This window comes from Diachasmimorpha longicaudata, chromosome 3 (assembly GCF_034640455.1).
Source record: "Diachasmimorpha longicaudata isolate KC_UGA_2023 chromosome 3, iyDiaLong2, whole genome shotgun sequence".
In the NCBI taxonomy this organism is placed as follows: domain Eukaryota; kingdom Metazoa; phylum Arthropoda; class Insecta; order Hymenoptera; family Braconidae; genus Diachasmimorpha; species Diachasmimorpha longicaudata.
In genome coordinates this window covers 5,117,566-5,144,967 of record NC_087227.1, presented here as the reverse complement: position 1 = coordinate 5,144,967, position 27,402 = coordinate 5,117,566, and the positions used below count along the sequence as shown (strand labels likewise).

Genomic DNA, 27,402 nt, shown 5'->3' with positions numbered 1-27,402 from the left:
GATGATATACATGAACTCAATTATTAAACATTTTATGACAAAATCAAATCAATGATTGAATCAATGAATAAATTAATAACGGTTCGGATTACGGTTCGTAATCTTGCCTAACACCCGAGCTACAGCAACTTGTTGCTGAATCGTAATACATACTTCTTCTAGAATAATTTACAAGAATTCAAAAGTTATGTATTTAAAAAATGAATAAATAATATATAATCTGCAACTCATTGAAATTCCCCAATAATTAAAACATTGTAAATTCGTTTATTCATCTACTCTCCTCAATACAGTTCCCCCGTACATTGAAGAGTCTCGAATAAAATAAAATCATACAATAGTCAACAAGCAAAAAAAATCATCAATCAATTTTTTCTAAAATCACCAAAAGCACTCTGAGGTGCTTTACTAATACATTATTCTTATTTACACTTTTCCCATTTTACTTTCATGATTACGGGATATAATACTCTTCACTGCGATTGTCGTTGTAGGAAAAACATTAACAAAATCGTCAAGTAAAAACTCTCAAAATTCTATACTGTCAGTGAGTGATAAAATTACATGCTCTTGTACTATAGCAGCTAGTTCCTTCAGCCATTCGTCCATGAGCACAGCGCAAAGTACAACATGTTGAGTGGGAGTTATCTTGTGTAAAGAAGATAATAATTCCGCTCGATTGCTGGCACCATCGCTGGTCATTTCTAACTGTTCATCAGTTCTATTGTGCGCTGGTGGACTTGGTAGGGCACTGATACCAGGCCATTTAAATATTTGTGTCAATGAAGATGTTAAGCTTCGTCTTTTTGGCTCGTTTCTGGAAAACACCTCCGCAGGACTTTTTTCTGGTTCTTTTTTGACACTTTGAGTTGTTTTTAGAGCATTCCGCCTTGTATTAACTAGCCTGTATTCTCTGGCAATGAGAAATGCACGGGCCTGTTCTACTAAATTATCAACATTCTCCACTTTTGATAAATACTGATCTATTTTGTTTTTTAATGATGCCAAGATCTGGAATTAATAAAAATTATCAGAGGGAAATAATATAAAATTTGGTAAGAAATCTATATTGATAGATATTGTCAAATATTGCATATTACTTGTTAATATCTAAATTATCACAGATTAACAAACTGAGAAACAAACGTTAAGAAATAATCGTGTAAAAATGGCCGATCTATGTAAAGATATATTTTTTTTGTCTGTCGATTTCTCATTTTTTAATTCATAAAAATTACCTGAAACAATGATCTAATACTTGGTTGGAAGACCAAAGAAGGATTCAGAAGGAACGACTGCAGCAAGGGTTGACGATATACCGCCAATCTACTGATAAGGCCAGTCAAATGTAAATTGACATAAAGATTATTGCTAGTCAAGCACTCGAGTTTCCTCAGTATCACATCCAAAAATATTCCAACACTTGGTTTGCCATTCATCACACGCTCCGTCCTCTTCCCTTCATTTTTTATCATCACATTGACCTCAATCGATTCCCTTCCATTAATATTACCATCGTCATTTCCATTCCCATTATCATTTTCATCTTTTTTTCTACATTTTTCGGTCTCAAATTCATTGGTAGATGTAAAATCGGCTGAACTTTTCATGGCAAGACTTTCATATCCGCTACTATCACCAAGAGAAAACATTGATTCCATGGGGTTATTAGATTCTCCATTTTTCTTCAAACTCTCTTCGTAAATCTGCGATATTTCAATTTCTTCATTGAGCAGAGCATCAATATCAGCATTTAATCGGTCCTTGTCAACATTTCCCACGAAGTGACTTATATTTTCATTGATTTCATTCATATCAGCGTCTTCAACGAGACTTTCGGCAATTGTGTCTTCTTCATCCGCCAAAAGACTCTTAATATTATCGAGAATTTCTCCTCGTGGTAAAGTCTGAAATTTAATGCTCAAATCGCGCTCTGTCGAGTTGCGGGCAGAAGATAATTGACTCGAGTCATTGGTATTCGATCCAGATAGACTGTCACTGTCGTTGTCCTCGCCCAGGGTGATGCCATTGTACTGTGAAGACCAGTAAGAGCAGCCAATCTGGCAGGACACAATTTTTTGTCTTGCATCGAACAAATACGCGTGATAATTCCCATAAAGACTCTCTCCAACTCTCGAGCCATAGTTCATTAACCAGTTTGGCGAATTTGCTGTCTGCTTGTTGTCGATTTTGTTAATGCATTTTGAGTTTGATTGCAACACTGCATTACTCCAGGAGAGACAACAACTGGGCCGCAAGGAGAGAAATTTCTTGGCAGTCGATCCGTAGGAGTCTAAGTCACGCATTCGGCGACGTTGGGAAAGCATCACGTGGGAACAGGGTGTCAAGGAAGAGAAACAGAGCTCCAGCATTATGTCTTCGATATTTAGATCCACTAGGGTCTCGAACAGAGCTAATGTGACGATACATAACTGAAAAAAATTTAATTGAAAATTTTCAAGTCAAATTACCGTAAAAAAACATTTTGCCAAAATGTTTCATTGAAATCAACTTTTTTTTTCAAACTTCGGTTTCTCTCATCCAATGATTTTCAATTTTTCCTCGGACGATCTCGTCAAATAATTATTTATTTTCCCGGAATGTATCTTTCACTGGGACGAAAAAATATCTATAAATATTTATAAATTTTAAAGGAGTTCCTTCACAATCGTAAGAGATATGACGAAAGATGAAAGAATGAAATAACATGAAAAAATAATTTTTTACGATTCCCTAGAAATATTTCTTGCATTATAACGCTTTTAGTTCCCGAAAATTGAATTTATTAGATTTTAAAATACTCACTCGCGATCTTGATGATATCCTTTGGATCAAACTGTCAAGAATTCTGCACTCATCATAATTCTCCGCCAGCAGAAACTTGATTAGTGTCTGCAACAGTCCAGGATCCGTTACAGATCTCAAAAAAAGATCGAAATATGCAGTTGCCGATACCAAATCATCCAAAGAAGGTTGCAGTAAAGCAGGCCCCATGACAGGCACCAAAAATCCCTGATAAAGATACTCCAGAAGTTGATTTTGCACCAGTGGATGAGCAATTTGTGCAACAGCATTGCAAAATTCGAAGGAATGCATCAAATGATCCAACGCTGGAATATCATTTACATCGTCTGGTGTTAAGCGATGCCAATCTTCAGTTTCAATGTCTAATTTCCTTGGAAGGACAGAATAAAGTCCACTGATTCCAGTGGCAAGAACTGGACAAACATTAGAGTGTTCAGAAATGTAAACACCAATGTCATTATTTCTTTTAGATAAAGCCATGCACAGGAGCATAGCATCCCTTGCCTGTTGTCCAACTGTACCCTCTCGGTGAATATGTGGCATCAGCAGTGAAAATATTATGAATTTTCGTTCGCCAGATGCGTTGGGATGAAAGAACACATCGAGGAGTGCTAGATTTTGCATTAGTGCGACGCAAAGTCCATTCAATAAAACTATTAGTTTCTTCTCAACGTCAAGGGGTAAAATATCATGGGCGCAAGCTTCTAGGAGTTTTAGGAGCGGTCTGGCCACTGGCTCGTGAGCAAGAAGAGAACCATTGAACGATACCAGGATCTCAAAAAGCTTCATCTGTTCCAGACGAATTGTGTTGGTGTATCTGCAATACAGAATGACCGTGAAAAAATTAGGTCATTCAAATATTACTTTCATTGCATAAACTTTTCAGCTAATTTCCTCATCCAATAAAGATTATTGTAAAGTTAAAAAACCCCTTCCTATGTATTACCATTAACAGTTAAACAATTCAGTCTGAACGTCGCTGTAAAAATTCTTTTAATTAAATCTTCAGCATAATTAAGGTGATATCAAGGTAATTACTTTGATAAATTTTAAACAACAGCAGGTGGTACTTTCTAACCAAGCGTAAACGAGGCCTTCGTTTTCTGATTGCCAATGCCGATAGTAAAAACTATTCATTTTTTTTTTAGAGATAAGAGAATTTCTTTATTAAAATTTATGCATTTGTGGAGAATTTCAAATGAGCACATTCGACTTGCAGAAATTGCATTCTTCATTGCTAGGTAACCTCATCCATGATATTTGATACTTGACGTGTTTTTATTTGAATTAAGAAACGTTCGCACAAAATATTTGTGGTGTAAAAAAATGCGAAGTGATTCCCACCCCCTAAAAAATATTAAGAGGCAGTTATACCTCTGCAGTTAACTAACAATATAGTTTGAAGTTTGCATCGATCAAGTACGAACCTTCCTGCAGTTAAACTCCAGTCGGAAAGATCGTCCAAAAGATTTTCACTCAGTAAATACTCCAGGCAGGGGGAATGTGAGGGGCCATTGGTCATTTGCTGCTGGTGATTGAGCCCAACGCTGTTCCTGAATTCCAGTAATAAGAGTGTCACCATTTGGTCAATATGGTTGACAACTGCAAGGATGTCGTCGTGGAGTGGTACTCCCTTATTTGACTATGTAAATTAATAAATGAATGCACATCATTAGTTAGCTGATCAATTGAGGAATTCGTAATGGCTCAGCATATATCAATCTTTCAAGTTAATGACTTTTTTTCATTTTTAGAGAGTGTTGATTCCGGCAATAATAACAGTTTGAATCAAAAAGAAAATGAGGTGTTGATTAACATTAATTTGTTCATTATCAGTCTACGTTCTGACAAACGATATATTCTTCGATGGTCTTTTGCCGAAATATTACTGTAGATTGACTGTTGAAAAGTGAATATATTTAAGGAAATAATTTTTTTATGACAACGTAACACTTATAGAACACTCGTCGTCGATCAGTCATGTTATCTAGCAATTGCTCCACCAATGAAAATGAATAACCGAACTTTACCTTGGCCTGTCTGATGATCTCATGCGTTTGCTGCCAGTGTTTACAGAAACTATCGTAGCAAGCAGTGGGATCAGCATCTTTGGGAGGTGAATCTCTGGACCACTGCTTTCCAAAGCTATTCCTCAACGGACTACTCCTCAGCCAACTCATTTTCACACCCAAATGACTCCCAAACTTTCATCAACTGCGAAGATAAATATTTTTAGACCATAACCTCAAACCGAAAAAAAATCACTTTCACTCATTCTCTCATTGATTATCTCGACTATAAATAATACATTACGAATAGCACGCTCATAACACTAGAAATTTTTACGTTTTACGATGAATGACCGTAAAACGATTGTTACGTATTAATCACACGACTACATTTCACATTCGCATATTTTCCACGATAAAAATCCAATCTTATACCGAAATGTACGAGTACGTAAAGGTGTCAAGTACACACATATGAAAATGGAGTAACGTCAATTGCGTGGGTTTCAGAAGAGATTAGAGGGGAGATTGGATGACGCTTATGGAGCCGCGGTTTTCCCCGGGTTGGTGGCGGCGGCACATGAACGACGATGGCGAACATACCTGTCGGTAAGACATTACCACGCAATACGTGGCATGTCATTCGGGGCTGCCCATTTGCGATTCTTCCAAGGCTCCGGGAATATTCTAAAATCGATTTTTTCGGCTCCTGGGCCTCCTAGAGCAAAAAGGGCCCAGATTTGGGATCACACCTTTTTTCGTCCATATCTTTGGAAATCATATAGTTAGGGCAATTTGGTTGACGCCCTTCGATTCGTGAGACGATTTCCGATTTTTCTAGGCCTCGGGAAATATTCTAAAATCGATTTTTTCGTTTTTCGCGTTTTTCCCGGCTCCTGGGCCTCCTAGACCACAAAGGGCCGGGATTTGGGATCACAACTTTTTTCGTCCATATCTTTGGAAATTATGTAGTTAGGGAAATTTGGCTGACGCCATTGGATTCGTGAGACGATTTCCGATTTTTCTAAGCCTCGGGAAATATTCTAAAACCCGTTTTGACGGTTTTCGCGTTTTCTCTGCTTTTGGGCCCCCTACTAGCCCCGTTTTCCTTGGTAATTACCGATGATGCTTTACCGACAGGTACGTTCACCATCGCAGTTCATGCCCCACCACTACTTAAATTTTGCGGGGCGGAGGGGGGGACCATTACATTGTTCATTTCGAGGTTATATGTGCCTATGTAATTCCGAAAGTTTAACGACAAGCCGACGAGCCTCCAGGGTGCTAAGAACTGAGCTAATGGGAGCCCGGGAATTCCAACAAACCATCAACAACGCATTTCATTTCACGCATTGTCCTTTCCAGCAAACCGCCAAACATGTCATAAATTACTGACAAAATAATAACTGATGTTCGAATTGGATCGAAAATGTCTTGGACTTTTATGTTTTCACTAATTATTACACTGTCGACGTTCACACGTGAGTGTCCTTTACACAGAGGCTTTACACATCGCACATACACATTTATTATAATTATCAGCCTGTCTAGAGGGTGGAGACAAGATTTTCGCTTCTTTAAAGTTATCCAGGCAATTTTAATATATCCCTCAACTTGTGGAAAATGTATTGAAATAGTACATTAGGTCATTAGGCGATAAAAGGATCATGTAACGAATGTGGTTTAATCACATGAGTGAAATTATATTTTTATTTAGCCTCTTATTCAGTATCCAGAAAACCCGTACATGAAGTAATTACATTGGAATGATTTTACAGACCCAGCGTTGACTTTATGGACCACCGCAGATGATCAAAATAGTTACTCATTTGTGACTGAATCTGATCCATTCGTCTCTACACTCCAGGCTACTGGGTCAACATCGAAGAATTTCACTAAACCAATTAGTTCGTTGGGGCATTTGCACCGAAACATCAACAGGATATCAAATGCACGACTGGAAGAACTATCAGAGACTTTATTCAATAAGGATGCTAACAATGCCTGGCGATATATCAAAATTCATCTTCAAAATCAAACGACGAAGAACAGTTCGATAGATAGAGCCCCTGAATCGTAAGTGTGCCATGAAATGAAGGAACTAATTATTATTTATAAATTATTTTTTCTAAAAATAATCGATCCATCAAATTAATTGGTTATATAATTTTTGTGACTGATTTTCGCCCCCTTTGTTTTAGATTGCTCAACGTTGATCCAGAAGCTTTTCAAATACCCACAATACGTTGTATCCTTCAAATGTATGATAATTATCACCTGGATACACGTAGAAGAGAGATAATAACACCAGACCATAAAAAAGAACAAGATTCTCTCCTCGATAGTTTTCTGAGTACTGACGTTATGAACATCGCAATGCAGTTTCTCTCTGATAATCATTATCTTCCACGGAATCAGTCCCACTATAAGAAGACACTGTCCACCCTCTGGTTTTCACCCTATGGAAGAGGTGGAGGCAAAGACAGCAGTAGTGGCTTTGAACATGTCTTCCTGAATGAATTAAGAAAAGGGAGACATGTACTCGGACTTCATAACTGGATTTATTTTCATTCAATGGAGAACATACGACGGGCTAATTATCTTGGGTACTTAAGGAAAATTGATCTCGGTGATGTAAGTTTTAATTGGTTTATGTCGACAGAAAAAAAATTAGTTTTACCAAATATTCATTTATTTAAGAAACACACAAGGACCTCATTAGGTAGTTAGGGCAGTCCTATTTTCCATGAGCATGACTAGGTTTCACAAGACCATAATGAATGAGGCCCAAAAAGTTAGTCTTTCGCAGGGCGTGATGAGGAAAAAAATTGAGTTTTCATCAAATACCGTTTTTTATAGTTTAATTTATGTCACTCTCTTCAACTGTTCGATAAAAAAATTATATTCTCTTTCAGAAAGCTGCAATCCTGTCACTTCACTTTACCTTCGACTCTCACGATAAACCAATAACGTCGATATTCATTGGTACCTCCCCAGAATTGGAAATGGCTCTCTACACGATATGTTTTTACGCGAGAAGAGGAAAAAAGTGTAAATTATCGCTGGGAGGTTCCAAATTTAAGATTATTACCTATGAATTGAAGTACAAGGATAAAACTTTACCAGTGATTGGTTCAGCATATCCTTTAATGTAAGAAAATTAATCAGATACATCCATTTCAATTCATTTTTCTTAATAATTAATTTTTGACAATTAAAAACCTGAAACTATTCATTCATTCGTCCTAAAATATGTTATTATTAACGTCTCCAAATATTCGTTACATAAATATTGTGCACGATTAATATATTGTTAAATAAAATAACAATTTGATTAATTGTTTTTATTAAGGGAATTTAAAGTGATAAAATTAATAGTTTATAATGAAACTAAAGACCCGTTTTAGGATTCAAACAGGAGATAGAAAAGTCACCAATAAGAATAAGACGTTTCATCCTCATTGGTTCAGTTGTCGAAGGCGGTTAATTGGAAGTTCGAACTCATTTTGGCATTTTCAATCATGATTTTTATCCTCGGAGCGCCCCTTCGATCTGATAGTAAAATTGAAACCGCAAAACATTACCCTGTTTTCTTAACAGACAACAAACCGTTTGAAACCTTTAATTTGATCTGAAGGAAGCTATCGACGAATTTAAATAATCGATGATGTCTTACGCGCCACAGAGTTTATTCAACTATGGAAATACTCAACCCTGGATCACGGTTTCAAATGCATATCACCCCCACCCAGACTCCACGGACAAGGCAATGAGAGATAGAAGCATTCGGGACCACTCTCATACACTCAAACAATTACTTCACTCAATCGCGTAAATAGATAAGCCTTCAAATGATAAATACAGCAATCACTCGAGATGGACGATCACCCTCGCTAATATTTCCACCAGTCTCGGTATAACGCTCGCATTGAACGATCATGTATCGAACTGTTAGATTGGCCCTCAAAAAGCGAAAAGAATTATTTCAATATTCTTGCAATGGTGTCACGTGGAGAAATAGTGTTAAATGTTATCACAGTGAAAGGGGAGTCTATGGATATCGTCCCAAGAGATTAAAATTTTTTGATGGTATAGAACACTGACAAAGAAATACTCTTTTCTCAAATGTATTTACTTTTCCATCAGTAAATCCACACAAATATTTCCATAAGTCATGCTAATACCAATTGATTTTTTTTTGAGTTAAATTTAATTTCCTTTATTTTTTTTCCTCACTAAACTAATAGAACTAATAGGAAATTCAGTAAAATTGCAATAAATTTTTCTGAACCGTTTTGTTAAGTTATTTCGCATCTCTATTCATCTGTTGTGTGTTGAATTTCTCTTTTGATTCCTGACCACATTATTTTTAATTATTTTCTTTTCACACTTTCTTCCAGTGTCACAGGAAACATTGAGGGTTCGTGCCAAATACAGTAATTTCCAAAGACTGGTGACTGCTTACAGAGAGCACGCTCACAAGCAAGCAGCTGTAGATCCCATATCAATTACAAAACCAGAAGCTGTGCCTGAATTAGATCCACAGAGATACGGGCTTGATCTGAACGATATCGTGGAATTCCAGGGGATAATTAACACAACTAGATCGAAGGGAACTGTTAGAGAAGCTGTTGACATCCTCAATGAACTCTACATGCGTGAAATTGGGGCTGAGTTCAGTCATTTGGAGGTGAAACTATTGTTATCTTCTACAACTATTGGTTCAAACTGATAACTATAGATTTTTCTGTTCGATGATGATGATTTCAGAGTCTGGAAGAGAGGGAATGGTTCGCTGAGAACTTTGAGAAAATTAGTAGAGAGGAATTGGATGATGGGACGAAAAGAGCTATCGCTACTGAGATGTTGAAGAGCCAGACATTCGATAATTTCATGAAGATTAAGTTCGTTTCTTTTAAGAGGTATGCGGGGGAAGGGGCCGAAGCTATGATGGCCTTCTTCCATGAATTCTTCAAGTTATCAGCAAATGGTACCGCAATTTTTAATCGTCTATGCAATTTCATCGATTATAATGTCATAGTAATATTATTACAAAAAATTATTTATTAATTTTTTTTAATCCAAATTATTGTTTAATTTCAGCGGGAATCGATCAAATTGTGTTGGCAATGCCCCACCGAGGTCGTTTGAATTTCCTTACCGGAATGCTAAAGTTTCCCCCAGAGAAGCTATTTCGCAAACTACGGGGACTCCCCGAGTTTCCGGACAATGTAAAAGCTACTGGGGATGTTGCCAGCCACTTCGTGTCGTCTGTTGATCTTGAAGTGAACCAAAAGAAGCTACATGTGACGATGCTGTACAATCCCTCTCATCTGGAGGCTGTGAACCCCGTCTCCATGGGGAAAACTCGGGGAATTATGCAGAGTGTTAACGATGGTGATTATGCTGAGGAGGGCAAGAGTAGGTGGAGTGATAAAGTGTTGAATCTACAGGTAAAATTGGAAATTCAACCAATTCGTGTTGGACATTCATGAGCAGAATATATTTAAATACCACTTTAAATAACGAAAAAAAAACTCATACATAGGCTGTATTATCTAAATTGAATATCGAAAACTACTGATATATTTTTAAATATATCTTTGCTACAAATAAATAATAGAACTCGTTTCCCAAACGGTGGATTATCTTTTACGAAATGTCAAGAGAAATCCTTAATTTTTGTACATTAAATTATCAAAAATCCAAATTTTAATCTTTGGCTACAACTCCTATTAAAAATAACCATAATTACTGTAGGTCCACGGAGACGCAGCTTATGCTGGACAAGGAGTCAATCAAGAGTCACTAGCCCTTAGCGCAGTCCCTCACTTCGAAATTGGTGGAACTGTTCATTTCGTCGTAAATAATCAATTGGGTTTTACTACACCTGCGATGAGAGGGAGATCTTCCAGATATTGTACAGACATTGCGAAATCAATATCTGCTCCAGTATTACATGTCAATGGTGACTCGCCGGAGGTAAGTTAATTAGGAACTTCAATTTGATAAGTTCACATTTCTATTAATATTATAAAATCCTTCGGGAAATTCTTTGAATAAAAATTACATATGTAATTTATCTGTTATACAGCGGGTAATATTGTCTTTAAATTGTCTTAACTCCTAAATGAAGCCTCGATTATTATTCTTTAATTTGTTTAACGGAATAACTGTATTAATGAATTCACCAATAATTAAAAATATTTAGAAAAATCAATTATCGATGACTACAATGCAGCGATACTTTCGCATTTTCCTTCATGAGTTCATAAACATTAAATTTCTTTGTTTTTCATAAATTAACTATTATTCACACTCTTAAATAATTTACTTATGTCTCAGATGGTTGTAAGAGCAACCAGGATGGCCTTCGCCTACCAGAGAAAATTCCGCAAAGACGTATTCATTGACATGAACTGCTTCAGACGATGGGGACACAACGAATTGGACGATCCAACTTTCACAAATCCAATTATCTACAAATTAATTCATAATCGGTCATCAGTTCCCGACCTGTACAAATCGCAATTAGAAGCCTCTGGAATTCTCACAAGCAGTCAATCCGAGGAGATTATCTCGAAACACACTAATTTCCTGGGAAATGCGTTGAAGCAAGTCGACAATTATATTCCTCAGCCCTCGTATTTCACTCACAGGTGGATGGGATTCCAGCAAGCGCAAACGAGCCTCACTTCCTGGGACACTGGAGTCGACCTTGAACTGCTGAAATACGTAGTCAGTAAGAGCGTGCAGCTCCAGAAAGACCTGGACATTCACCCTCAGGTGTTGAAGAACCATGTTCAAGGGAGACTCAAAAAGTTGGAAAGTGGAGACCACCTGGACTGGTCAACTGCTGAAACAGCAGCTTTTGGCAGTCTTTTATATCAGGGGTACAACGTCAGGATCAGTGGACAGGATGTGGGGAGGGGGACTTTCTCGCAGAGGCATGCCATGATTGTCAATCAGTCTACTGGAGGTAAGACAATATAAATTACTATCGATTAACCTATTATGGCTTCAGCCCTTTTTTGTTCGTACTGTAATGGAGAGAAATTTTGTATTCATATTTTTTTCTCTATTGTTAATATTTATCGAGATATGGGATAAAAACGATAAAATTGCGAATTCCAATCGTTTAAACAATATTTCCGGGGTGAATGGGGAGGGAGGGAGGGAATTTTTGTGTTTCACTTCACTTATATATCGATAAATTAATAAAATTGATATTTTCTCTATTTAAAGTTTCCTAATTCTCTTCTCAATAATTATGTCCTTTTGTTACAGAAATGTTTATTCCATTAAACTCAATGGCTAAGGGCCAAACCGGAAAAATCGAACTGGCAAACAGTATTTTATCCGAGGAAGCGGTTCTCGGTTATGAGTACGGAATAAGCATTGCCTCCCCCATGACCCTGACTATCTGGGAAGCTCAATTCGGGGACTTCTTCAATGGTGCTCAAATTATAATTGATACATTCATAACGAGTGGAGAATCTAAATGGATGACAAGCAGTGGTCTGACGATACTTTTACCCCATGGATGGGATGGCGCTGGACCTGATCATACCTCTGGGCGTGTGGAACGATTTCTTCAACTCACTGACAGCAAAGAGAATGCTCCTGATGGTGATGATGTTAATTTTCAAATCGTTAATCCAACAACTCCTGCACAGTATTTTCATCTGCTAAGGCGACAGATGGTAAGGGATTTCAGGAAGCCCTTAGTCGTGGTGGCGCCTAAAATACTTCTGCGACATGCCTCAGCTACTTCGTCACTCGATGAAATGGGGCCCAAGACGGGCTTCAAAAATGTCATTGGTAAATAAGAAAACTATTTTTCGCGAAATAGCCAGAGAATTTTTAAACGTAAAATGATGAATCCAACAAAAATATTTGAATTCATTAAATTGATTGATAAGAAATTCGTGAAAAAAAAATAAAATAGGTCTATGAAAAGATTATTTTCTTCCAGGCGACAATGTTCCGCACCCCTCGAATGTCCAAAAGGTCATACTAGTCTCCGGAAAGCACTTTTACGCCCTAGAAGAACAGCGAGCGCTCCAAAACGCGAATAACGTCGCCATAATTAGAGTAGAAAGTCTCTGTCCATTTCCTCTCTTGGATCTAAACCAAGAACTTCAAAAATATCCTCACGCTGAAACGTTTATTTGGAGTCAAGAGGAGCCCCAGAACATGGGCGCCTGGAGCTTCGTGAAACCACGATTCGAGAATTTGTGTGGTCGGCGGGTGAGTTATTACAACAATAAAAAAAAATGAAATTTTGGAATTGAAATTAACTCCAGGAATTGTCGTACTGATTTAGTTCTTTTTTATTTCAGCTTAGATATTGCGGTCGTGAGGCATCACCAACACCAGCGGTTGGTGTCGCACAACAACATCAACGAGAGGCGTTAGAAGTTATCGTAAAACCCTTTACCATTAGGTAAATTAAATAATTGTATAAGGAACATAATAAAAATTATTTTTCAACAGCTGACTTTTCTGGATTTTCCAATCGTCGATACTCCTTCTTGATAAGCGTTTCTAGTTCGTCCTAAACAACAAAATATAAACATTTAGTTAATGAAGTTCCGCAGTAAGTTTGGAGAATATAGATGGGGGGGAAATATCAACGATGTCGACTCTGCATTGCATCATTAAGAAAATAAGAATGAAATAATCAGTTCTGCAGAAAGATCAGTTCTACGAGTTTGAATTTTCTGCTCACGCAGTGTCCTCTCCGTTGCATGCGCACTGACCTCCAACTGTGCCCTCAGGTTCCTCTCTGACTGAACCCAAATATATTCAAAGTAAGTACACTCACCCCCCAGCCGAGTTTTTCAGCTAATAACTTGCACCCTGTATCGCAATCTCCAACAAAAGCAACGTCTCGTCCAAGTTCTGAAGCCTTTGGATCGAATACGAATCCTTGGCGAAAACCGAATAGTCTCGATAGTCTGTCTTGTATCCCCACTTTCTCACGGTTGATGAGGAGTCTCGGACAGGTTGCGGGGACCCTTTAAAATAAAGAAACAAGTCAATTGGGGAAGAAGTCATATAATAATTAAGATACTGAAAGGATCTGTAATGAATTAGTTGTCAAAGGCTCAGAAGAATATTGCCAGTATATTAAAACCAGAGCTGTACTAGGAAACATGCCGTGTTTTCCACGCGTATTTGCAATCAGTTATTTATCTAAACTATTGATTCTAGTTTCTACAATATGCGAATTTTTCTCTAAGGGATAAAATTGATCATTTTTTAATTAATTCTACACCTAAAAAAAATTATTTTACGCTGCGACAAGCGTCAAATCCTACTAAGTCTAGCATTTCATTGGTGAAATCGGTTGCTGACCCACACAATGTTTCACCAATATTTTTTTAATAGATAATATATTGGAAACATAATTACATATTGATCAATGACGCAAATGGTTCCACCACTAAACTGGAGCCCATGATGATTAGAAGATCAGCTTGGGCAAAGTCCTCATGTATCAATGTGTTGAATCTATTCGGCAGCATTTCTCCAAAAAATATAATATCTGGCTTAACCACCCCCTCCAAGCACTCTTCACATTTTGGAATGAGCCCTTCATCAATTTTCGCTGCAATTACCAATAATTTTTAATTAATTAATGGCTACAAATAATTTCCACCAACTTGTAAAATTGCAAGTCTAAATACGAATCTTCTAAATGATGATCGCAATAGTTTAACAATTAATTAGATTCATTAAATATAAACCATGAATGCATAACCTTTCATCCAAGGGAGATCGTAAGGACGTCTGCACTTGAGGCACTTCCCCGTGTGGAATGTTCCATGAGCTTCAACCATTTTCTCTCCAGGTAGTCCAGCAACTCTTTCTAAGGTATCCACATTCTGTGTGTAGTGCCTCAACAACAACCCTTTCTCCCACAGTAATCTTATAAAATAATGACTGGGAGTTGGTTTGAAGCCCTCATGAATTAACTCCTTTGCTAAGACGAAGAATGGCTCTGGATTCTCCATAAAAAAATCAATCTCGAAGATCGCACGAGGATGTGGCAGATTGTATTTTTCTAAATTGTGGTACAGGCCACTCGAGGGGGATCGGAAATCTGGAATTCCTGCAGCTAAAATTGAATTAAATACCAAATTGACTTCATACCGACACTAAAGTTGAATTAAATCCATTCCATTAAGTATCAACTCTGATAATTAATCCTGATCATCGTTAAAGCCTTGTAAATTATAAAAACATTAGGACATTCCTATAATTTTTCATTTCTCTGCATCGAAACCTCTATCTTCAATCATATCACAACTATTTGTGCATCAAAAAACCATTTTTGTACGTAAAATACTCAACATGTCGCCCACTTACTCCAGAAAACCTATTCGTCTGAATCTAAAATTACTCTTGGCATCGCATCTTGTATGCAAACAAATCTGCTGCCAGTTACAATTACCTAGCACATCTGCTTGAGTTTCAATCTACTCACATGTAGAAATGCCTGCTCCAGCCATTGTTATAATTTTCTTGCAGCCAGCTTCCTTGATGTACTCGACGATTCCGTCTAATGTCAACTCTGTTAACACCTTTTTCGTGTCTTTTTTGTCATCATCAGAGATACTGCCAATTTTCAGCATCTGCATGAAGTACTTTTCTATTTTCTCCATCGACGACGACGAGGAATCATCACCACCATCAGATGATGGACCTGGTCTTGAACTACCTCGTCCCTCTAATGAGCAGTCATATGTATTTGATATTTTCCAATGTAAACCACGGAGTCTTAAAACTCGGTTAAAAGTACTCATAGTGTGAAAAACAAATGCAAAAGACGTCAGTTGAAAATGAAGGGAAAGAATAATTGATTGAGTGGTTTCAGAACTCTTTGGATGCTGTTATTGAACATAACCTAGAAAGAGTGACTCACATTTCGCAGAAAACATGCATAAATTTTGAGAATAATAGAATCAATTCCGTGAGATTAGAATTACCTTCGGAATTCTTTTCCTTATCTTCAGGTTTGTCCATTGTATGTGGGTATTAGATCAACTTTCACTTCTGTTTCACAAATAACAAACACTGAGATGTCACTGTGGGATGACCCAGTCGAAAATAATATCAGCAACAGAGGGCTAGAATGTGTTTGTTCAATTATTAGAAAACATCAATTCTTTACCCTCAAGTTGACAGTTTTTTACTTATTTTTCTATTCATTGAATATTTGTTGATGAAAAAAAAAACAATTGATTCATAATTTGTAATTTATATTAATTATGTTCCACAAAGTGGACATTCTTGAGGTATAGTATGACTCGATTGTTTATTGTTTTTTAACATAATTGCTGTAACTAATGTCGAGTGACAACGATCATCAAAGTTTTTAATAAAAAATATACCTAGTGATGATATTTAAGTCTGGTACTCCAGTATTTCACAGCTATCACTTTTGTTTCATCATTATTCCCATAATGGAATGACATTTCAAATACCTGATATTCTCGGCGATAAGGGATTTTAGGAAAAAATATCAGAACACAGTTTTCATGGATTGAAGTAATTGTTGCATCATAGTTTTTAATGAGTTTCTACTAAAATTTAATCACTTGAAATTATGGACCAGAAAAAAATAGGCAGATGATGTTGACGCAAGTACATCGAAGTGATACATAAATACTTAGAAGCCGGTAATTGAAAGCTTTAAAATACAGTTAATTGGAAGATTTAAATTAACAGTTGGAACTATAATTACACCTGAGGCTTGCCCACGTTCAATAAAATATGAGACAATTTAGTATTAGAGAGATTTTTCACATGTTTATTTTCGTACATTTCGTGTCAGATAAACAATTCTCAGAAACAACATTTTTCCATCAATATTTTCCTTAAGAAAATATTCCATGCAATGTATTTGTCACAATTTTTCATAACAGAGTATTACATCAGAAACATAATTGAGGTATTAAAATAAAAAATTAAACTGACAAATTCTCTTCACTGAAATGATGCAATATTTTTTATCAATTCATCCTAGCACAATGTAATTTATCATATGAAGAACAATGAACTAAAGTATATTCAAATAAATATGGTCATGAAACACATTTCTGTGCCTCAAAATGATGCAAAATTTCTTTCCTTTTCTTCCAGCATAGTTTAGTTTATCCTTTCATTTCATTTTTCTTTCAGGAGGACCCAACTGCACGAAGGGGAATACAGGACCCACTATTACCACGAAAAAAAAATACTTAAGAATTAAATTATTGAAAACAACAATTGACAAAAGCACCATGACACATGCTATGTCCAGAATTCAAATATAACAATAATCAACTACACTGGCTTATCATATAAAAATCATAATCATAATATATATTCAAATCAATACCATCATTAAAAACATTTTTTTTCCTCAAAATGATGCAATATTTTCAATCTGTTTCCTTTAGCACAATTTAGCTTATCATATGAAAATCATAATTAAATAATAAATAGTCAAATAATTATTGCCATTAGAAATATTTCTCCTATCAAAATGATGCAATTTCATGAACAAAGTGTGACTGAAACTGTCTGAAAGTGACAAAAATGGGATTTTCGTCTACGATAATTCTGCCAGAATATTTTGTGAGTTTCGCCAGGTGTTTATCGTGCACAAGCGTCGTAGGCAACATCTCGCAGGTCCCCCTTCCACCGATTCAACCCCCACTTCGTCGAAAATGTGCCTATTTCGGGGAGCAAGCGTATAAGAACCTGACTGGCGTTTTGCCTCCACACAAGTTCAATTCAACGTGTTCTTGAGATATTCTTCAGTCTGTCCACTGATTGTTGTTGTGAATCTTAATAACCCACACCTAGTAATCACCGCCAACTGAAGACAACAGGTAAGGAACTTGTAATTTTTTCCAAGCTCAAACCGTTCTCGTGATTTTTTAAAATCGTCAACTGGTTGATGACCCTCAGCAGCCCAGAATGGAGGCTCATGAACCCAATACTCCTTCTCAATGCACGTGGACACGGAATGGAGCGAATTCACCGCATATTAAACGTGACGTGTAAGTCCAATGACTGCGATTATTTTATTTTGATTATACATTTCTTAAAGTGGGGGAGTAGCATGAGGGGGAGGTGCGATAATTTGATTTAATGAGCGAGTGGTAATTGGGGTGGAAGGTGTCTTGACGTCGATAAGTCGACTGTTTATTTATTTATTTTTTCATTGTGGAAAGTTTGTGATTGGAGCTGATTGTTGATTGATATGTCAAAGATTTGTAGTGCTATAAATTGTTTTATGGGACATCTCTTTGTACGATTAATTAATGTGTTGTAATAAAGTTATCTTGCTCCAACAATAATGATTGGAAATATTGTTGAAGAGTCACACGATTTTTCTTACAATGAGTTGACTTCAATTTGTTGATAATTTATTTTTTCTTCCAAATCGTGTTAAAAGAACATTTATCCAATTTTAATTTTGTCTGGCGTAATGAGTGATTCTGTTGTAATGCTCAATCGAAAATATTGCCGAGGAGTCTATCAAATTTCTACAAAAAATATTTTTTTCACGATAACTAAACTATTTAATTAATCGTTGCGCATATTCAAATAACTTCTCAAGTCATATATTTATTGTTTAAGTTTCGTCACTTGATCAGGGTAATTCAGTTACGCTCACAAATGTGCTGACGATCCTGTCTATATATTCAAGAATAACGCAATTAATCAAATCTAGAGCATAACAGATATTTCCTCATGAAGCTATCGATTATCAAAATGATATTGGGTAGAAAGGAAGAGATACCATCACATCATAATACCATTGGTTATACTAAAGGAATTATTCAGGCTAGCTGACTTTAAACCCCGAAAAATATTTTCTTTGTGATTAAATAACATTACTTGATTGGCAGAATTGATTTCTTTATGCGAGAGGAAGAGTGACCTTCGTCACTGAAAAATCAAGTCCGAAGACAATGCTTTTAAATTATGCAAATTGCCACTGACCAATGACCAACGACGATTTCTGCTCACTTTTTTAAATTCTGTCTGCTAACGAAGTCTGCTAGCATTGAGGTCGTCGTATGATATTTAGCCATGTGGTATTTTACAACGTTGATTTAATTAGTGTGATATTTGGACAATTGTATCTCATTTGTGATAAGCATCTGTTGGACAGTGTCACACTCTCTGAGTGATGAAAGTTATTTAGTCATTTTTAATCAATTTCTATCCACTGAGAGAAAAATATCGCGTATTCAATGAAATCTATCTTGTTAGATGCATATTCTTTCCTATAAACATAGAATTCTATTGTTTGATAATAAAATATTCCGTTAAAAACGGGTAATTACTTCATTAAAAATTTCTTATTACATTCGATTCCATTGATATCGCCTGCAATAAATTTTCAGATCAACGAAAGGCGATACATTCAAATAACTATTAAAATTCGATGAAGTATTCACGGAATACGAACCAATTACCATAGATTCGGACCTTCATTTGATTGAAGCATGAGGTTCATGTTTGGAGCCACCAGAATCAACGATTGTAGCATACAGTTTAATCACATAATCCTCTAAAAGTACTGACATATTTCGTTACATCAATGAATTATTTCGTTGGGAGTATTAAACAAGACCGATTGGTTGAGTGAAAACAATCATTTTGTTTTACTAGATTTTTCTCTCCGTGTATGTTGCATCAAACGAGACTTCTTAGCTATTACCCCGATTGGAGAATAGTTAACGAATCAAGGCTTCTTCACTATAAACATAATTCATTAACTGTTGATGGATGGAGGTAATAGTCAACGAATCTGGATTTGCTATAAATAAATTGTTGTATAAGTTGAGCATTGCGATGTTTCACATAAATAATTTGCACTTGAGAAATCCCGTTTTGTGGACGTTTCTAGTGATCTGTGGACTTCCGCAGTACAGTTTATTCCATGCTATTTAAGGATATCCAAGTATCTTTAACAGTTATAAATGGCTGGCAGTATAGAGAGATTCAATCACTGTCAAATGATAAACTTGAAACAAAAGTCATCGACATGCAACATCATTGGCACCTTTTATATAAAAATGGGATTTTTGTTATATTTTGCTTTTTCGTATCTGAGCAGTTAAAATTGTTTCAACTTTGAAAAATCCCATTTTTTTATATGATCAAATCCATGTCTGGTACAATGCTGAATGTGAATAAATTTATAATAATTCAAAGGAATTGATTTTTATGATGGAAAATCCGTAATTATGAATTATTCATAGCAAATGATTGCTATGTAAAAAAGTATAATTGTTTAATTATTTTTCAACATACGTTTTCCAAGATAATTTATACTCATAAATGACCCGTTTCATTGCCACTGATAAATCAATCGTTTTCAGTTTGAACAATCGAAAAAAGGTTTTACCCGACATTTTAGAAGTCATCGGACAGACACCAGTCGTGAGGCTAAACAAAGTACCGAAGTTACATGGAGTCAAGTGCGAAGTTTGTGAGTATTCAAGAACATAATTTAATATTTTATATGATATATATTTTATTAAAAAGATAATTTGAATGTTCAATTTCAAAAAATGGAATTCCTTTTCTCTTGAATTTTCTATCAGTAATTTTCCTCGCCTTTTGAACATCTCATACCAGCAAAAAAAATTACTACCTTATGCAATGGCAAGTTTACTACGTCGATGAATTCATAAACATTATCGCCTGGTAGGTAATGAGTACATGGATGAGTGACTTTAATGTGGTTTCCGGAGAAAAATTGTGTCTTTCAATCACATGAATTAAATGAAGAGATAACTGATATGCTGGACTCGGTATTTTACAATAAAATTATTAACAAGTAAATAAAGTTTGTTTTCCTGAACGGATAATCTTTGGCTACAGCAAAAATGTTAATTTTCCCATAAGACACTGAACTAAAGTCTCATATTCTAATTTGTTTTCTAACATAAACGATAATTTAATTAAGCAAAACCTGACGATTCCAAATATGATCATGTTTTCGAAAAACTTTCTCTAGTTTTCCATGATCTTTGCATTTACTAAAAGCGTAAAGATGATTATTATAGTGGCAAGCGCTCCAAATGATTCACCCATTGACGATAGCTCACGAATTTCCAATTGAGATTCGTTGTATCGAATTATAAAAATGATTAGAAGATTGAATGCTTGAATTCTCGGGTTAAATAATACGCTGCGAGTTAAGACAAAAATTTATGGTATGAATAATTGATTTAATTGCGAGATGATGCAATCCGAAGATGTGTTTACTCATCGCTCCTCGGTTATCTTCCGCGTGAAGGTTTTTACGGTGAATTGTCAGGATTGAACGAATCAATAGACTTTTCCCTCATCAATCGAATGAATTGCTTTAAAAAATGCTGGGGGTAATTCAATCTTTCATTTGCAGTAAAAAATTGATGATATCATTTTCATTTTTTTTATGTCTTTGGAGCACACTTGATCCTTTACCGTGAAGAGTCGCGGTGAATTGTCAGCAAATATTCAATGTATGAAATTTTAAACGCTAAGAGAGGCCTTCCAACATTTTTGCGTAAAGCTCTCCACTCCAGAGCTATTCTTTAAATCAAGATATGGCAAAAAAATGAATGAAAATTCGAGATTGATGACATAAATAGATATCTCAATCACGATGGAATTGATTAATTGTTAAGGGATCACACGTGGCTTTACATCATCGAATATTTTTGAACTGAAGATGTTTACGATAAATTTTCAAAATTCCTCTCTCATATAAAAGTTCGCTACGTAGTTATTTTCGAAATTAATAACTTAGTCATCCATTACATTAATAAACATCTTCGGAGTGATACCCAGTCAATTCCCAAATTCCATATCCGATCGATTGTCGACATTCTTCTCTTGGAGAAACCTTTAAGGGCCATAAAACAAATTTTGGGATAATTTTTTCATAACATTTCAATTTTATGTACCTCCGACAATGCGAAAACTAAATATAAATCAATTGATTTGACGACATTAATTTTCTCTTCTAGTTGCAAAATGTGAATTCCTCAATCCTGGAGGATCCGTGAAGGATCGAATTGGTTATCGAATGGTCCAGGAAGCGGAGGACAAGGGAATTCTCAAGCCTGGCTCTACGATAATCGAACCCACCAGTGGTAACACTGGGATTGGTCTTGCTATGGCTGCAGCAGTCAAGGGATACAGATGCATAATAGTGATGCCTCAAAAGATGTCCAACGAAAAACTTTATACTCTTCAAGTATTGGGTGCTGAGATTGTTCGTACACCGACTGAAGCTGCGTGGAATAGCCCCGAAGGTCACATCAGTGTTGCTGAAAAACTCAAGAAGAAAATTCCAAACAGCGTAATTTTAAATCAGGTAAATGTCGATATTTTTAGCGCTTCTACGTGGTACTAACTCGAATAATGAATTCGATGATTATTTTATCGTTAGTAATGGCAATAGTTTCGAAATCTGTGATAATTGTTCGTGTAATTTTTATCGGTTCATGACTCATTCTTTCCGGGTAAAAGGAATAATTTATGTCTTACGTTTTTCGTCGTTACGAAATTACCTTGAGTAGGAAATATTGAGGATAAAATGACAGGGGGTCAGGAACACAATTGAAATTATGAATGGAAAAAACAGACTCAATGTTTTTTGATCGTAAATTTATCCATAAAATTTCCCGCAAAAGATAAAAAGCATTTGCAAGGAAGAAGAATAGCATTTTTTAATAATTTATCTAATGGAAATTTTCAAATTTTCCTGAAGGTCGTTTTCTTTGCTCTCACAGTGGTATAAAAATCTTCCATTCTCTCTTAGGTTCATAGGTATTTATCAACTAATTATGTAAACATTTATCTGACTTAGCGTTTCTTTTACTGAGTGATTCCAAAGTGAATGGTTTATTTTAGTGAAAAGAATATACAGCAAATTAAAAAAGAACGATTTTATCGGCATGGGATTGTGTATACTGTGATGTCATTGATAACATTCCCTGCATTTTAAGCTCAAAATGATCCGTGATTAAAAAATCCTTAAACTATATCACTGAAGATTTGCATTCAACTCTTTTTTTTAGCGGGTAAACATTGTACATAGAATTTCAATGCTGAAGAAAAAAGCTTTTGAAAGTATGAATGACAGCTACCGAAGAAATGGGCTGGAACGTGCTTCGACCTCCTTTTCATGCAAATAAACTGTTTTATTTATCTTCTCCGATTTACCGCTAATAATAAACTGTTTGTGACAGTACATTAACCCCGGAAATCCTCTGGCCCATTACGACCAAACCGCTACCGAGATTTGGGAGCAAGTAGATGGAAAAGTAGACTACATAGTGGTTGGGGCTGGTACTGGTGGTACCATAAGTGGAATTGGTCGTAAAATCAAAGAGCTATCGCCTAGAACTGAAATAGTTGGAGTTGATCCTGTTGGATCTATTCTCGCCCGACCGGAGAATTTGAACGATACAAACGTCACGTACTACGATGTGGAAGGAATTGGGTAAATAGATTACTGCGTTCAATATTGTTAAATAAAATGATAAGCTGATGTACTGCGTCTTATCAAATAGTTTAATCGCTGGATGCAATGCAAGATTTTTCTTCTGGGAATGTTAAAAAAAATCCAGACATTAACTATTGCTTTTCGTCTCTTTTTGATAATATTCATAATCTTTTGAGAGAGTCTACTGCTTGTAAAACAGTTCCTTATGATGAAAATAAATTGCCGAACTAATTACAAAAGTACCATTTCTTATTGGACTTTCACAATAATTTTATGGGAATGAAAAGAAAGAAATTAGAGACTTGAAATTTTGAGAATATATTCCTCAAATAATAATTATCATGATATCGTTATCTCATATCTTGGCAGGATTCCTCAATAAATTAATGTTAAAAGTCAAAAGACTATTGAAATAAAACCAAATGAATGTTCTTAAAACTGTTGAGACTTAATATGTATCATGTTCTTCATAGATATGACTTCATTCCAACTGTCTTGGATCACTCAGTCATCGACCATTGGATGAAGAGCAATGATCATGAGGCCCTCAACATGTCTCGTCAACTGATCAAGGAAGAGGGACTCCTGTGCGGTGGTAGCAGTGGTGCTGCCTGTATATCCGCTCTAAAATTCGCCAAAGATCTGCCAGCTGATAAACGTGTTCTCGTTATTCTCCCCGATGGCATTCGAAATTACATGACCAAGTTGGTCTCCAATCATTGGATGGAAGGGAGAGGATTCATGGTAAAATTCACATTTCCATAATTATATTTTTGTAGGGAAAGCTGGGACAAAGAGGAACTTTCGACGATAAAAAGAAAATAAAAACTATCCTTTCACGAGATTTCACGTTTAAACAGGCGTATCTTATACAAATTTATGCACTAACAATAGATTTGACCGAGTCCTGTAAATAGATCGCCTTTCTCCACATGCAAAACCGCCTTCCGAGTCGAAGGCTAAAATTCCACACGCGTTGGGGGTCTGGCATATTTTTTATGGCATCATATGTGCCTCATTGCACTTTGAAATATAAATTTGTTTCTTCACTGCAAATTATAATGTCAAAAAATGTTTCAGCCACCGCCAGAGCCAGTCGAAGAGAACAAATGGTGGTGGACGCTACCAGTATCGTCCCTCCCCCTCTCAAAACCCTCACCTTTAGAGAACGATACGACCTGCCAAGAGGCCCTCCACATTCTCAAGACCCAGGGGACTGATTTCATTCCAATAACCAACAATAATGAGCAGATCAAAGGATTCATCACTTCGAATACTGTAATGACAGAGTTGATCAATGGCTCTGCCAAGAAAACCGATCCCGCCAACAAATTTATTTCCTATAGCTTCACGAAAGTCAATGTTAATGCGACACTTGGACGAGTCTCTCGTATTCTCGAGAAAGAATCTTTCGTGCCGATTATCGACGAGAGCCAGAATTCTAAGTTGATTGGAATCGTCACTCAAAAGATGATCTTAGAATATATATCGAAAAGCCATGAATCTCAGAGTAATGGAACTAGTGGAACCAATGGAACTGTCTAAACCCCGGCTGATAATATCGATAAGACCATTGTAAAGGGAGAAGCATCAAAATTTGCTTCTCTATAAACATTACTTTGAAAAAATTCTGACCGGACGTTCTTTGGAGGTTTATAACATGTGATAATTACATCGAAATTGCGAAGAAGTTTCGTCTGAGGGAAATTCTTATAAGAAATCATAATTCCATTGAAAAATTCATAGAAATTGAGTTATTCAGTTGAATCATTCCATTGAAAATAATAGGTATCAGGACAAATCCAGTGGATATACGTTTGAATGGTCAAATAATTCAACATTTTTTTATAAATATGTGCATGAAGCTCTTATAATGTTTACGAAATTCTGAACAAGAGATTTCGTGTGATATTTTTTTATAAGCATTTAATTTGTTCCAGAGATATTTGAGTGTTTTCTTTGTAAAGGGGCTGAAGCATTATTTAACGAAAGTTATGTTTAAATTCCATTGTATATTCCGTCGGCTGTTTGACTTTTTGTACTAAAATCACTCAATTTATATAAATTCATAAATTTTGTTCTTCGAATCATTGATAAGGACAAGATCTCATGACTATCGATGTATTTTATCAGAAAAAATGGTTCAGAAGGAAATATTGGAGAACATTTTTATGTATCAGGAAGCGTTTAAAAAATATCTCTCAACATGCTGCAAGTTGTCAGAGATATTTGTTGCATCACATGAACGAAAAATTGTCAATTTTCTCCCTTTACACTTGTTATTAATGTCAATTTCCCTTTGTTGAAATCTTTTACACGGAAATTTATACCATAGACCCGCCATTTTTCGACGTTTACCCCATTTTTTAAATACACTATTTTCATTTTCTACTGAAATTCATGTAGTAAACATAGATTTTGTGGTAAGAGAATCTTATTGTTCTTAAATATATTGTACATCCTAATATTATAATATGATATTAAATGACAACTCTGAATGATTTACATGTGTGTGTTCAATCATCTTCAGTGATAAACCAATCCTCAATCCCCTTAATTCACCAAAAACAAAATTAAGTAATTCAACAAAAAAAAATTTTTCTCGATAAATATCTCAGGATTCCAGAGTTGGATGAAATTTTGATTGCTACGGAAAATTTCATTGTTTCTGGGATTCTGTGTTATTGAAGAGAAAATTTAGAATTAAAATTTCCTTACCGCGTTTTACATTTTCAATAAAAATTAATTAAACTCTCTGGACCTCGATATGGAACTTGCAGCTAGGTAAGGAAGATATCTCTGCTTTAACAACACTGATAATTCCTAGATTCGCAAGACTTCCCCTCAATAGTCCACAGGTAAAAGCCAATAGTTTCGGGCACTCACGTAAATACTGTTTACTGTCTTTGGTACCGATGTGTACTAATAAACGAAATGCATTGTCCTGCAGCATATACGTTCCATGATGATTAGTCTTCAAGTTATCGATTTGTTTTTGGTAAAGACTAGACCAAAAATCAGTGCAGATGAACTTGATCATGTCGAGCTCGTCCTTGAATCGTGTCCACTCTCTGGTTAATCGTTCTATCACTCGATATCCAACACCGAAGCCCATCCACTCCAACTTAGATAAGTCTTCTTCACCATCCTGTTAATATATGAATTTATTTTGCATCAGTGTCATTTAGTTGAAATATTTCAATTTTGATTATGGGTCAGTGGCTAAATGGTTAAATTCAATTTCATGGTCAGATATAAAGTAGAATAAATATCTAAATGGAGATCTGATGATTTTCGTGCCTTGAAGAATATTTTAAGGGATAGAAAAAAAAGATTTGAAGGTAAAATAATGAAACAAAGAATAAATGATTTGAGAAATAGTTTGTTGAAGGCAAAAATTTATTTTCTGAACGTCTGGACCATACTTTTTTTATTTATTTAATACTGATTAATAGGACAAATGATTAAGCATATGATTTATTTAATTAAAGTGATTAAGTTTTTATGCGATAAGAAAGGACGACTATTTTGCTTTGTCAATGGAACCTGTTTTTTTATGGTTTTATAGTGAAACGTTCAATTCCTTTCCTTTATAATAAAGCTAAACATTTTTGGATTGACAAATAGGTTCTTGAATTATGAATATTTTTTTGTTGTTGATTTTACCCCACTCCTCATAATTTCATTGAAGTTTAAAGCACCTCGACACTAATCATCATTCAGATATTGACTTGTTTATGTTAATTGACATTTTAAAAATTCACCTTAGCAGTTGTACTGGTACTCGTGACATAGTTGACAATTTCTGCATGTAAATACTCGAACAAACATTCATCAGCCTCTCCGGAGTTACCGGAATTCGGTTTAGATTCCCCTAATTGCGGTTTCATGATGAATTTCAATGGATTCTTCGTCTTATCCAGTTTGATATTTATTAAAAAATCCCCAAAGACACTTATAACGTCAACAACAACCAGTGATTACATGTAACAACTATCTATCAGCCGTTCAACACGTTTCTGTCACCCATCACCCACATTTTTTGACGTTGACAATTCTAGGGATTTTGCTAGT

The 27,402-nt window shown here is 35.7% G+C and overlaps 6 protein-coding genes across 14 annotated transcripts; 3 read left to right on the top strand and 3 right to left on the bottom strand.

Annotated features, from left to right (window-relative positions):
- Positions 1-247: 247 nt before the first annotated feature.
- Positions 248-5,362, bottom strand: LOC135160146 (FHIP family protein AAEL005291). Of its 6 annotated transcripts, none has more exons than XM_064116363.1 (6): positions 5,250-5,362; positions 4,836-5,019; positions 4,233-4,447; positions 2,806-3,622; positions 1,239-2,432; positions 248-1,011 (listed from the first exon to the last, which is right to left on the bottom strand). In XM_064116363.1, the coding sequence occupies exons 2-6, from the start codon at positions 4,983-4,985 to the stop codon at positions 529-531; spliced, it is 2,859 nt and encodes a 952-aa protein (XP_063972433.1). In that variant the 5' UTR covers positions 4,986-5,019; positions 5,250-5,362; the 3' UTR covers positions 248-528. The 6 variants fall into 6 exon arrangements, with proteins under 6 accessions (XP_063972433.1, XP_063972434.1, XP_063972430.1 ...); XM_064116364.1 differs by having other exon boundaries at positions 5,287-5,360; XM_064116360.1 differs by having other exon boundaries at positions 5,114-5,280.
- Positions 5,363-5,404: 42 nt separating this feature from the next.
- LOC135160239 (endoribonuclease CG2145-like) lies at positions 5,405-7,969 on the top strand. The gene is made up of 4 exons (XM_064116568.1): positions 5,405-5,423; positions 6,593-6,890; positions 7,016-7,448; positions 7,730-7,969. The coding sequence occupies exons 1-4, from the start codon at positions 5,405-5,407 to the stop codon at positions 7,967-7,969; spliced, it is 990 nt and encodes a 329-aa protein (XP_063972638.1).
- Positions 6,001-13,314, top strand: LOC135160148 (probable 2-oxoglutarate dehydrogenase E1 component DHKTD1 homolog, mitochondrial). 3 transcript variants are annotated; one of them, XM_064116366.1, is made up of 12 exons: positions 6,001-6,295; positions 6,593-6,890; positions 7,016-7,448; positions 7,730-7,965; positions 9,215-9,504; positions 9,585-9,804; positions 9,918-10,267; positions 10,575-10,796; positions 11,160-11,793; positions 12,102-12,635; positions 12,790-13,064; positions 13,157-13,314. In XM_064116366.1, exons 5-12 carry the CDS (start codon positions 9,469-9,471, stop codon positions 13,262-13,264), a joined length of 2,379 nt encoding a protein of 792 aa, XP_063972436.1. In that variant the 5' UTR covers positions 6,001-6,295; positions 6,593-6,890; positions 7,016-7,448; positions 7,730-7,965; positions 9,215-9,468; the 3' UTR covers positions 13,265-13,314. The 3 variants fall into 3 exon arrangements, with proteins under 3 accessions (XP_063972436.1, XP_063972435.1, XP_063972438.1); XM_064116365.1 differs by lacking the exons at positions 6,001-6,295; positions 6,593-6,890; positions 7,016-7,448; positions 7,730-7,965 and adding an exon at positions 8,551-8,903; XM_064116368.1 differs by lacking the exons at positions 6,001-6,295; positions 6,593-6,890; positions 7,016-7,448; positions 7,730-7,965 and having other exon boundaries at positions 9,391-9,504; positions 9,556-9,804.
- LOC135160160 (NAD-dependent protein deacetylase Sirt2) lies at positions 13,124-16,351 on the bottom strand. The gene is made up of 7 exons (XM_064116398.1): positions 16,214-16,351; positions 15,809-15,949; positions 15,307-15,549; positions 14,581-14,937; positions 14,232-14,427; positions 13,642-13,834; positions 13,124-13,371 (listed from the first exon to the last, which is right to left on the bottom strand). The coding sequence occupies exons 2-7, from the start codon at positions 15,843-15,845 to the stop codon at positions 13,297-13,299; spliced, it is 1,101 nt and encodes a 366-aa protein (XP_063972468.1). The 5' UTR covers positions 15,846-15,949; positions 16,214-16,351; the 3' UTR covers positions 13,124-13,296.
- A 1,208-nt stretch (positions 16,352-17,559) lies between these two features.
- LOC135160152 (cystathionine beta-synthase) lies at positions 17,560-25,833 on the top strand. 2 transcript variants are annotated; one of them, XM_064116375.1, is made up of 7 exons: positions 17,560-17,698; positions 17,778-17,869; positions 20,207-20,316; positions 21,845-22,194; positions 23,072-23,325; positions 23,802-24,072; positions 24,409-25,833. In XM_064116375.1, the coding sequence occupies exons 2-7, from the start codon at positions 17,787-17,789 to the stop codon at positions 24,871-24,873; spliced, it is 1,533 nt and encodes a 510-aa protein (XP_063972445.1). In that variant the 5' UTR covers positions 17,560-17,698; positions 17,778-17,786; the 3' UTR covers positions 24,874-25,833. The 2 variants fall into 2 exon arrangements, with proteins under 2 accessions (XP_063972445.1, XP_063972447.1); XM_064116377.1 differs by having other exon boundaries at positions 17,561-17,698; positions 17,781-17,869.
- Positions 22,008-27,363, bottom strand: Trs33 (TRAPP subunit 33). The gene is made up of 3 exons (XM_064116403.1): positions 27,093-27,363; positions 26,047-26,476; positions 22,008-22,147 (listed from the first exon to the last, which is right to left on the bottom strand). The coding sequence occupies exons 1-2, from the start codon at positions 27,216-27,218 to the stop codon at positions 26,075-26,077; spliced, it is 528 nt and encodes a 175-aa protein (XP_063972473.1). The 5' UTR covers positions 27,219-27,363; the 3' UTR covers positions 22,008-22,147; positions 26,047-26,074.
- Positions 27,364-27,402: the final 39 nt, after the last annotated feature.

Coding starts and splice junctions, on each gene's coding strand:
- Trs33 (XM_064116403.1), bottom strand. CDS start 27,218: ATGAAACCGCAATTAGGGGAATCTAAACCGAATTCCGGTAACTCCGGA. Junction 26,477..27,092: donor GTACCAGTACAACTGCTAAG/GTGAATTTTTAA, acceptor ATATATTAACAG/GATGGTGAAGAAGACTTATC.
- LOC135160160 (XM_064116398.1), bottom strand. CDS start 15,845: ATGGACAAACCTGAAGATAAGGAAAAGAATTCCGAAG. Junction 14,428..14,580: donor CGATCTCCCTTGGATGAAAG/GTTATGCATTCA, acceptor TGGTAATTGCAG/CGAAAATTGATGAAGGGCTC. Junction 13,835..14,231: donor TTTGCGTCATTGATCAATAT/GTAATTATGTTT, acceptor TTTATTTTAAAG/GGTCCCCGCAACCTGTCCGA.
- LOC135160148 (XM_064116365.1), top strand. CDS start 8,753: ATGTATCGAACTGTTAGATTGGCCCTCAAAAAGCGAAAAGAATTATTT. Junction 9,505..9,584: donor CTGAGTTCAGTCATTTGGAG/GTGAAACTATTG, acceptor TGATGATTTCAG/AGTCTGGAAGAGAGGGAATG. Junction 10,797..11,159: donor TCAATGGTGACTCGCCGGAG/GTAAGTTAATTA, acceptor CTTATGTCTCAG/ATGGTTGTAAGAGCAACCAG.
- LOC135160239 (XM_064116568.1), top strand. Junction 6,891..7,015: donor ATAGATAGAGCCCCTGAATC/GTAAGTGTGCCA, acceptor CCTTTGTTTTAG/ATTGCTCAACGTTGATCCAG. Junction 7,449..7,729: donor GGAAAATTGATCTCGGTGAT/GTAAGTTTTAAT, acceptor ATTCTCTTTCAG/AAAGCTGCAATCCTGTCACT.
- LOC135160152 (XM_064116375.1), top strand. CDS start 17,787: ATGGAGGCTCATGAACCCAATACTCCTTCTCAATGCACGTGGACACGG. Junction 17,870..20,206: donor CCGCATATTAAACGTGACGT/GTAAGTCCAATG, acceptor AATCGTTTTCAG/TTTGAACAATCGAAAAAAGG. Junction 24,073..24,408: donor TGGAAGGGAGAGGATTCATG/GTAAAATTCACA, acceptor AAAATGTTTCAG/CCACCGCCAGAGCCAGTCGA.
- LOC135160146 (XM_064116363.1), bottom strand. CDS start 4,985: ATGAGTTGGCTGAGGAGTAGTCCGTTGAGGAATAGCTTTGGAAAGCAG. Junction 4,448..4,835: donor AGATCATCAGACAGGCCAAG/GTAAAGTTCGGT, acceptor TAATTTACATAG/TCAAATAAGGGAGTACCACT. Junction 1,012..1,238: donor GTATTAGATCATTGTTTCAG/GTAATTTTTATG, acceptor TATTAATTCCAG/ATCTTGGCATCATTAAAAAA.